General features: G+C 40.0%; 2 protein-coding genes across 3 annotated transcripts; one reads left to right on the plus strand and one right to left on the minus strand.

Annotated features, from left to right (window-relative positions):
• Positions 1–280: 280 nt before the first annotated feature.
• LOC109889235 (polycomb complex protein BMI-1) lies at positions 281–6,082 on the plus strand. Its single transcript, XM_020480517.2, has 9 exons — positions 281–414; positions 1,120–1,247; positions 1,409–1,505; positions 1,639–1,694; positions 3,546–3,684; positions 3,928–3,964; positions 4,210–4,308; positions 4,536–4,616; positions 4,787–6,082. The coding sequence occupies exons 2-9, from the start codon at positions 1,130–1,132 to the stop codon at positions 5,159–5,161; spliced, it is 1,002 nt and encodes a 333-aa protein (XP_020336106.2). The 5' UTR covers positions 281–414; positions 1,120–1,129; the 3' UTR covers positions 5,162–6,082.
• Positions 6,083–6,456: 374 nt separating this feature from the next.
• Positions 6,457–9,169, minus strand: LOC109889227 (CDGSH iron-sulfur domain-containing protein 3, mitochondrial). 2 transcript variants are annotated; one of them, XM_031830176.1, is made up of 3 exons: positions 8,829–9,169; positions 7,761–7,877; positions 6,457–7,541 (listed from the first exon to the last, which is right to left on the minus strand). In XM_031830176.1, the coding sequence occupies exons 1-3, from the start codon at positions 9,072–9,074 to the stop codon at positions 7,356–7,358; spliced, it is 549 nt and encodes a 182-aa protein (XP_031686036.1). In that variant the 5' UTR covers positions 9,075–9,169; the 3' UTR covers positions 6,457–7,355. The 2 variants fall into 2 exon arrangements, with proteins under 2 accessions (XP_031686036.1, XP_020336095.1); XM_020480506.2 differs by having other exon boundaries at positions 8,194–8,846.
• Between the last annotated feature and the right edge of the window lie 411 nt (positions 9,170–9,580).

Here is a 9,580-nt window from a genome sequence, read left to right on the forward strand (position 1 = left end):
CCTACAATAAATCCAATAATATGGTCAATGGTCTGTAGTAAAAACTTCAGGATTCTCTCTAGAGGAGCATTGTCTAGGGGGGCGTGATTTTCCGTCTAGGGATGGTTGTCAAAAAGAAGATGCATGCAATGACTCCTTCATTAACAAATGTGGTTAATGTATAGGGGGGGTGGGTGTTTTAGCGACTTATCAGCGACAGTTGTATTTTTTTATTTTTTATGTAGCAAATACATAGTATATGGCAGGCGGCAGGGACTGGAAATAATATCACGTGACCACAATGGGCGGTCCTCTGACTATGTGGGGGAAAAAAAGCCATTTTCTGGCGCTGCTGCAAAATCTAACGTTAACCGACTCATAATAATTTACCTGTATCCACGTCGGGCGGTACTGGTGTTTTTCATGTCAAATCAGGTAGGAAGCAAAGAAAGGCATCAATTGTTTTTATTCGCATAATGCGATGCACAGGTACATCAACTCACAAACTGAGGTACTCGGTGTTATGTTTGGATTCTCTCTTGTTCGTTTCTCATATCCAGTCCTGTCACTGAATTTAAGATGGCTGCTTTGTTTCCCACTATCCATCTAAGCTTATTTTTCGTCTATCTTTACATAGTTTTTATTAGATTTTTCTATAATGCATAAGAACCCACTGGTACAGGAGGGGCTCATTGTGGGTCTTCTCGGTGTTTGGGGTACGTGCCTCACCGTGCACAGGAGGCCCCACTGGGGTAGTCGGGTCTAGACTACAGCAGTTCCAAACGTATTTTGTTAGATTGGTGGATGGGTAATATCTAAAAAAAAACAACCAGGCTGGAAATAATTACAAAATAAATGGTCATACACTAGTAGCCATTCTATGTAGTAGCTATGACACTGGTCCATTACAAGAAGCATAACTGCTTCTAACAAAAAAAGTTATCCATATTATAATAGACAATATCCGTGGACCACATCAATATGTCAGTACACATTTTGTATGTGTAGGCTTTGTGTTTGAAAACATGTCAACAACAGCAGAAAAAAGGTCACTAAATGTGTCATGTACTTTAGTGGTTCAAATCTTGCTACCCAATAAATAATCAGTCATTCTTTGGCTGATGGTTGTTCTTTTTGCAGATCCTTCCAGATGGATAAAATGCAACCCAGTCGGCTAAAAATCACAGAGCTGAATCCTAACCTGATATGCCCACTGTGTGTGGGCTACTTCATCGATGCCACAACCATCGTGGAGTGCTTGCACTCATGTAAGATTCCTAAGGCCACTGCATTATTCTAAATGCATATGGGCTAGACTATATGGCCTATAAACTGATGTAGAAAAGGAATGTAGATTTACAATGCATTTTCTTGTCATAAAAAGTCCTACAGTAAGTCACCTGCTTTAAATCTATCTGTCTTACTTCAGTCTGCAAGACGTGCATTGTTGCCTTCCTGGAAACCAACAAGTTCTGCCCCAGATGTGATGTGCAAGTACACAAGACGTGTCCACAGCTCAGCATCAGGTTAGTCACATTGCATGTGTGTGCGCGTGCACACGTCTCTCTCGGAGTACTTATGTTATTATCTGTCTATAAGTGCAACCAACATGGTGTTATCTTTAGTAAGTGGCTTTATCATTTGCATATCCTTTCTCAGGTCAGACAAGACTCTACAGGACATTGTATACAAGCTGGTGCCTGGATTATTCAAAGGTAAATCCATATCTCTTGAGTAAGGGGTTTTCTATACAAATACTGAACAGAAAATATAAACGCAAACTATTTCAAAGAGTTTACTGAGTTACAGTTCATAGAAGGAAATCAGTCAATTTAAATAAATTCATTAGGTCCTAATCTATGAATTTCACATGACTGGGCAGGGGCACAGCGATGGGTGGGCCTGGGAGGGCACAGGCCCACCCACTGGGGAGCCAGGCCGAGCCAATCCGAATGAGTTTTTCCCCAAAAAAGGGCTTTAATTAAAGCCAGAAATACTCCTCAGCACCCCCCAGGTTGAAGAAGTCGGATATGAAGGTCTTGGGGCTGGCGTGGTTACTCATGATCTGCGGTTGTAAGGCCGGTTGGATGTCCTTTTTTAGGGGGTAGATCAGCTTTAATATTGAAGATTGATAGAAGCCACAATTGTCTGCATCATTTCCAAAAACCTATTTAAATTTTTTATATATATATATATATATATATATATATATATATATATATATATATATATATATATATATATATATACAAACACAGCTGTCATCAAGGCAAAAAGGTGGCCACTTTGAGGAATCTCAAATATAAAATAGATTTAGATTTGTTTAACACTTTTTTTGGTTACTACATGATTCCATATGTGTTATTTCATAGTTCACTATTATTCTATGTTGTAATGAGTAGGCGTGTCCAAACTTTTGACTTGTACTCTCTGTGTGTGTGTGTGTGTGTGTGTGTATATATATATAATTGTGTATAATAATTTTAATTTAACTTTCGCTGTCATTTGTGTATCTGTTTTTAAGCAATGTGCAATGGAATCAGTACATCCCTAATCTCTTCACAACTATTTTGCAATCTGTATGGCACAGCTGTCAATTTTCTGGTCCTTAAATGAAACGGGGATACTTTTTATCACAATTTCCTTTAACCAATTATGGTCTTTAATGCAGGGCCAACGTAGGTTTTTCCCCCTTCCTCTTGCCTCTTCCATTTTTTGTGGTAATGCTGCAATTAGTTGGTTGTAATTTTGGATAGAGCAGACATTTCCATATATTTTTGTTAGCTGCTAGTGTGACTCCACCAGTCCTATTTATGATATAATTTACAAAGATTATACTGTTTTCAACTCAATTTTTATTTTATCGGTTAGTATATTTGTTGTAATATTTGTTCAGTCTTTTCTGGTGGATTAAACTGAAATTACAACCAATTTTAAGATTTGTTTTAAAAATGGCAATATTTCTTAGATTATTTCATTTTCAAATAACCGAAAGTGAGAGGTTGTAATCTGTTGGATGTACTTCCAAATTCTCTAAAACAATGTATGAGGTGGCTTATGGTAGAGAAATTAACATAAAATTCTCTGGTAACAGCTCTGTTGGACATTCCTGCAGTCAGCATGCCATTTGCACGCTCCATCAAAACTTGAGACATTTGTAGCATTGTGTTGTGGCCTTTAATTGTCCCCAGCACAAGGTGCACCTGTGTAATGATCATGGTGTTTAATCTGCTTCTTGATATGTCACACCTGTCTGGTATCTTGGCAAATGAGAAATACTCACTAACAGGGATGTAAACAAATGTGGGTGCACAATTTGAGAGAAATATGTTTTTTGTGCGTATGGGACATTTTTTATATTTTATTTCAGCTCATGAAAAATGGGACTTTACATGTTGCATTTATATTTGTGTTCAGTGTACATTGCAGTATTTTACAAGGAGCATATTTAGTGCTAATTACAGTACAATAAGCCTGTTTGAGCCCGTGAACAGTTGCCCCCTTTTCATAATTAAAAGCGGACATATGCCAACGTCTTTTTCACTCTGACTTTTTGTTTACATCAGATGAGATGAAACGAAGGCGGGACTTCTACACAAACCAGGAAAACCAACACCTGGAGCCAGGAGAAGTGGTGGAGGAGCCAACTATTATTGCAGAAGATGAAATCATCAGTCTCTCCATTCAGTTCCATGAGAAGAACAAGTAAGTTCTAGAATGTGTGATCTCTTAGTCTTTTTCATGCAACCAATTAGATAGGATGTTTCCTGTAGAACAGACCAAATGTGTTATAATAGGGATGTTTCCTGTAGAACAGACCAAATGTGTTATAATAGGGCTGTATCTCTACGTGCTAATAAGTTTGTTAATAGAAAGCTGGGTAAAAAAGCATTTCAAAACAAAGCTATGCTCATCTTAACCCATGCTTTTTTTTCCATTTTCTTATAGAAGTGACACACAACCTATGAATACAGAAGGAGACAATGTGAGTGATTCAACCATAAAATGCTAACGCAATAAATACTGATGTAAATTTGTCACCCACACTATCTAAATGATAATACGTTTAATTTAAAAACGACTGTCATGCGTGCATACATTGCAAGCGCCATGCTCTACCAACTGAGCCATACAGGACCACATTTTTCTAACCTTTCATATTATGTCCTGCCCTTACACTCTAGTTATAAAATCGGTTCTAACCACACGTACTGTTCTCTTCATTTTCAGACCAACAGCAAACGCTTCCTGCAATGCCCGGCAGCCATGACCGTCCTGCACTTAGCCAAGTTCCTGCGTAGCAAGATGGACATTCCAAACACCTTACGGGTAATTCCTACAGGCTGCACAGAACCGCCTCACAACTCCATAGATAGCCATAGCATACACCAACAACGGCTTTGTCGCAATACTGTATTTTAGTGACAAGCTGCATTCCTATACAGTAGATCATGCATGCTTTCACTTAGGTGGACTAGCCCCATACTTCATACTTATTCCCATACTTCACACCCTTGTGTGCTATTAATGTGTAATAGTGCTCTCTACCTTGACAGATTGAAGTGCTGTACGCTGATGAGCCCTTAAAGGACTACTACACGCTGATGGATATTGCCTACATGTATTCTTGGCGACGTGTAAGTGCCAACTGACACACTGGCTATAACAACAACACTGACCAAGCTTCAGTTGTCACTTCCAACCCTAATCCCAACTTCACTAAACATCTACGTTGCTAGGTCCTAGGATCTGAGTGATCTTTCACGTGTCTGGAGAGTTCTCATCTTCTCTCTGTGACTCTTTGCAGAATGGACCCCTCCCCCTGCAGTACTGGGTCAAGCCCACCCGGAAGCGTCGACGGCTGTCCCAAGGTGCCGCCCAGGCTCACTCCGACGGTGTCAACACAAGCCCCACCTCTGAGAGCGACTCCCACAGCGACAAGGCCCTGAGCCCGGCTGGTCAGGCCCCCAGAGCCTCCACCCTGCCCAGCCCTGCCCTCCGAGGCCAACCCTCTACCCTTCAGAGCCCCAGCGGTACCACAGGACCCAACGGTACTCAACGGCTCCATCTAGCCTCCAAGTCAGGGAGCAACGCCCGCAAGGTGAATGTCAACGGCAAAAGCAATGGAGCGGCGACTGAGACTAGGGGAGGGGACAAAGGGGCTGTACCGCCACCAACCTAAATCTAATACATCCCAGAAACAGGGAGAGTGGAACGGAATTGCCCCAAAATGTTGGAGTAGCCCCTCAATGGACCAATGGACAGACAAGGAGAAAATCTGCCAAGAGAGTACTAAGAGAGAGGGCGATTGTGATCAGCAAAAAGACTGTCAAGTGCAGCCAAATAGACATTTAATTTCAATGTGTGTGTGTGACTGTGTGTTAGAGTAAAACATACATACAAAATGTACAATATGTATCCAATGTGAGCATTCGTGCATACCTGGTCATGTATATAGAGTATCTTTTATACAGGATATTGTAATTGTTTTGTAACTGTATAATATGCAGTCGGTTCAACGATTCCTTCCCCCAATTCTTCAGAATTAATTTGGCTTTAAAATATCAATTTTGACAAAATGCTGAATGGCATTGCAAAGCCAATGTCCATATATATAAATATGAACTAGAAATAAAAAAAGCAAGATGTCTTCTTGCTGTCAGTCATACTGTATATAATAACTCTGGTGTATGTAGATAGATGCAGTACTTTCTACTGGTAATGGCCCCAATCACCAAGGACAATAGATATGTACGAAACGTTTGATGCACTTTCTTTGAAATGCAGATCACAGTATACGAGTACTGAACTTCCCTGTGCTTTGACATTAGAAAGCCATTATTTATCAAGCCCCAAGCAGCACTACAATTGTCTGAAAAAACGTAGCTTACCGTACATGTTTTTCAACATTACATACTGGTACCCGGTTCTACTTACAGAGAAATGAGCTCAAAGGGAATTGTATATCTGACCATGTACACCATGTTGTATTTTCATACACTTTTGACATTCCCTCAATGTATATTTTGACCATTCAATGATATTATTCTAAAATATCAGCCATATGTGCATGTTTAGGTCATTAAAAAGTTTACTTACTTGGTTTTGAGTTCAGTGTCCCATTCTGATTAGTTTTTGAGTTATGTTCTCGAGTAGTTCAAATATCAGAACTTGCCAGTGCTCTTGTGATTAGTCTCCATTTGGACCTTTAATACATAGAAATCTGAAATTGCAATCAACAACATTTCATGAGTAGCAGAGCTTTAAAGCATGTATTATCATTATGCTGCTATTTAGAAATGTTTAACTTAACTTGATTTTAAGTTGGGATCCATGGCAACTATGTGCTCTCCAAAGAATCTGGATTTTCATGACTTCAATGCAGAGGATGTTTTAAGTTGAACCATTGCATTTCTTCTTAAGTGACATACAAAACAGGTTATAGCATGGCAAAATGTGACCATAATTGAGAAAGTAAAACATGTATTTGATCATTTTAATTTCAGACAGAATACACCATGGAGGGAATAATACATCTTAAACAATTCATCTTACAGAAAGCCTATGATTTAGTGTTCTATTACAATACTTGATTTTGAGAAACAGTCCATCACAATACTTGTGCGTATCATTAGCGGAGCATTAAAATGTTATATCTGTTTCATCACAATTTTACAGAAGCACCAGTGCATACCACACACAGGGCAATTCCACGGTAACAGAATATTTTTCACTTTAAAATGTATGCCAAACACAAACCAATGATTGCAAAGAATGAGAAACTGATTCTGTTACCTAACTTTGCATCTGCACTCTTCAAGTAAATGTTTTTTGTGGAAAATGTTAAAACTAGCCATTGTGCATAAAGTTGAATGGTTTGATTAACTTTAATCATTGGTTTTTACATTTTAAAGTGAAATCTCAGCATCATTCTGTTATCGTGGAATTGCCCCATAACAAGTATCACTTTGCAGATTGCCTATCATAGGATGAATCCTTAATTGAGTTGTTCACAGAGCTCTTATATCATGCAAATCTTGTATGGACGACAATGGGAGATTTGTTCAAAGCTAGTGCTAAGCCCAGAGTTTCCCATTATATTATAATGGGGTTCCTAACGCTGCGTTTAGACATGTAGCCCAATTCTGATATTTTTTCCACTAATCAGTCTTTTGACCAATCACAGATCTTTTCACATCAGATCTAAGCATGTCACAGTATGTCAGATATGTACATAAGTCATCTGTTTGCCATCAATCACCCAAGTGCAGAGCTACTTTCTGAACCAGTGATTCTGGTCCTACATCTCCAGGACCAGAACTCAGAGGACCCACAGCTCAGTGAATTGGACAAAAACATATTCAGCGCCTAGCCATTCAGGAGTCGGTGTTCTCTGGGAGCAGGGCAGACTGGATGAATTCCTGCTTGTGAGTGCCATCGCAGTATGGTGGGTTAGCGGTGTACTTGCAGCCACACAGCCAAACTTTGGAGTCCTTCTCAGGGATGAAGCGCAGAGGCATCAGGCCCTGGGCTTTAGTCTTGTGGGTTCCATCACAGAAAGGCTAAGACAGAAAGATGTGAGAAACACGACAGCGTTTGAGGACCTCATTCTAAATTAGTTACTGCTGCTAGATTCTGTGTCACTGAATAATCTGCTGCGTTGGTATGCTAAAGCAAATCTGATCCAATTCCACATGACAGAGTTCAATTAACCTGTTTCATTGAAAGTAGAGTGATGGGCGCATGGTGACCAATGTAAAGCATGATTGTAGTGCCCTCACCTGTTTCTTGCTGTGTCCACAAGTGCACCATGAGTAACGCTTTCCCCCTACAAGCTCCACCTTGAAAGGCTTTTTGGAAGCGATGACAGGCTCACTGGATAGACTGGAGAGCTGGACCTGTAACGATAAGTTTCAGATTTAGGGTAGCAAAACTGATTTCTAATATGCAAATTCTGTGAATGCATCCTACAAATGCCTGTGTGTGGTCAGCAAACAAGAAAATGGAAAATTATATTCCGGCAGATAACAATAAATCACTTCCTCCCAATGCTATAGAGTAGGAGTAAATCCTCACCTCACAACATTGTAACCCACCATTTGAATGCAGGCTGCCGTTGCAACCAAAGACAACTTGTTTACATGCACAAGATAGATTGTGTTTTGTTGTTAACCATGTGAAACTTCTTCCTTGAGACTTTAATCGTTTGCTTACCTTTGGGGCAGTAATAATCGGCCATGTCCAAGGTTGTATCAAGGTTGCAGAAACTAATTTGCGCACTCTGTCTGACATGATCGTGTTCATATTTGGTTGTGGGTGCGTGCTATTAAGTAGCCTGCGGCTGCTACTCTGTGGTCTGTATATTGTTATTTATAAATAAAGCCTTCAAATTCAACGTATTCATATTAGTGACAGACAATTAGCAACAAAATGAAAATGGCATCAACAACCAACGTCAGCTTCACTTGATAAGGACGAGCGGAGACTTTGTGTAGCTAACGGCTGGTCATGTAGAGGTGGCTTCCGGGAATTAGTCACGCGAGCCGCTGCATGCGCTTCTCTCCAACCAAGATGCGCAGCATTGAGGGGATTCGATTATCTGGCCTAGGTTACCCCGTTGGAAAGAGTTTCACCGGGTGAAAAGTGAATTAGTTTAACCCTTTAACCTAACTCATAACCTTGACCCTAACTCCAAGCCTAGCTAGGTTGCCACCTAGCTAACATTAGCTACAACCAATTGGAATTCGTAACATATCAAACGTTTAACAAATTTGTAACATATTATAAGAATTGTAATCCGTAAAGTATCATACACAATGGATTATGGATATCTGAAAATTAATACATACCATACGAAATGTCATGTATACTAATTGAGTATCCCGGATTACGTTTACTATGTTACATATACCCCAGAGTCCAGGTTGCAAGCCCAGGAAGCAGCCCAGTTCCATAAAGTAGGTAGCCTGGCGGTTAGAGAGGTGTGAGCCAGTGGCCGGAGGGTTGCGAGTTTGAATCTCAGGTCCGACTGTAAAAATCTGTCGGGAAGTGACCTGGCAACAATTGGTTGCTGGCATTCCATTCCTAGATGCCATTTGCCTGCTGTTGTGCCCTTGAGAAAGGCACTTGACCCTCACAACAACAGCTCCCCAAGTTTTCAGTGTGGCAGCCACCCTGCACCTCTCCAAAACCTGTGTTTTTTTCCGGAGGGGTTGGGTTAAAAGCAGAAGTCACGTTTTGGTTCTATTTTTTTAATTTTTTTTACACATGAACTTAGTTTAATAACGATCATCATATATCAGCTATATGAACTTGCCCAACGCCAGCATGTTAGACAAATATGAATACAACATATTTTTTTAGATTTGTTGCAGTAGGCCTATTTCACTATCCTTGCATCATGTCTTGCCTCCAGTTTGAGCTCAGGCTCCTTGATGATTTCCTTTGAACATGAACATGAGCTTTGTTCTATGTAGGCTAAAAGTCACTGTTTTCTTTTAATATCTACATTGCCTGACTGTTTCTCAAAATAAGGCATGGTTTAAGGGAAAAGAAATAAGAATGACACAATGTGTATTGAAATAGTAGGCTGTTATTTATT

This window comes from Oncorhynchus kisutch, linkage group LG1, assembly GCF_002021735.2.
Source record: "Oncorhynchus kisutch isolate 150728-3 linkage group LG1, Okis_V2, whole genome shotgun sequence".
In the NCBI taxonomy this organism is placed as follows: domain Eukaryota; kingdom Metazoa; phylum Chordata; class Actinopteri; order Salmoniformes; family Salmonidae; genus Oncorhynchus; species Oncorhynchus kisutch.

Coding starts and splice junctions, on each gene's coding strand:
- LOC109889235 (XM_020480517.2), top strand. CDS start 1,130: ATGGATAAAATGCAACCCAGTCGGCTAAAAATCACAGAGCTGAATCCT. Junction 3,685..3,927: donor CAGTTCCATGAGAAGAACAA/GTAAGTTCTAGA, acceptor ATTTTCTTATAG/AAGTGACACACAACCTATGA. Junction 4,617..4,786: donor ACATGTATTCTTGGCGACGT/GTAAGTGCCAAC, acceptor GACTCTTTGCAG/AATGGACCCCTCCCCCTGCA.
- LOC109889227 (XM_031830176.1), bottom strand. CDS start 9,074: ATGGCATCTAGGAATGGAATGCCAGCAACCAATTGTTGCCAGGTCACT. Junction 7,878..8,828: donor TATACATGACATTTCGTATG/GTATGTATTAAT, acceptor TTATCGTTACAG/GTCCAGCTCTCCAGTCTATC. Junction 7,542..7,760: donor GTGGACACAGCAAGAAACAG/GTGAGGGCACTA, acceptor TTTCTGTCTTAG/CCTTTCTGTGATGGAACCCA.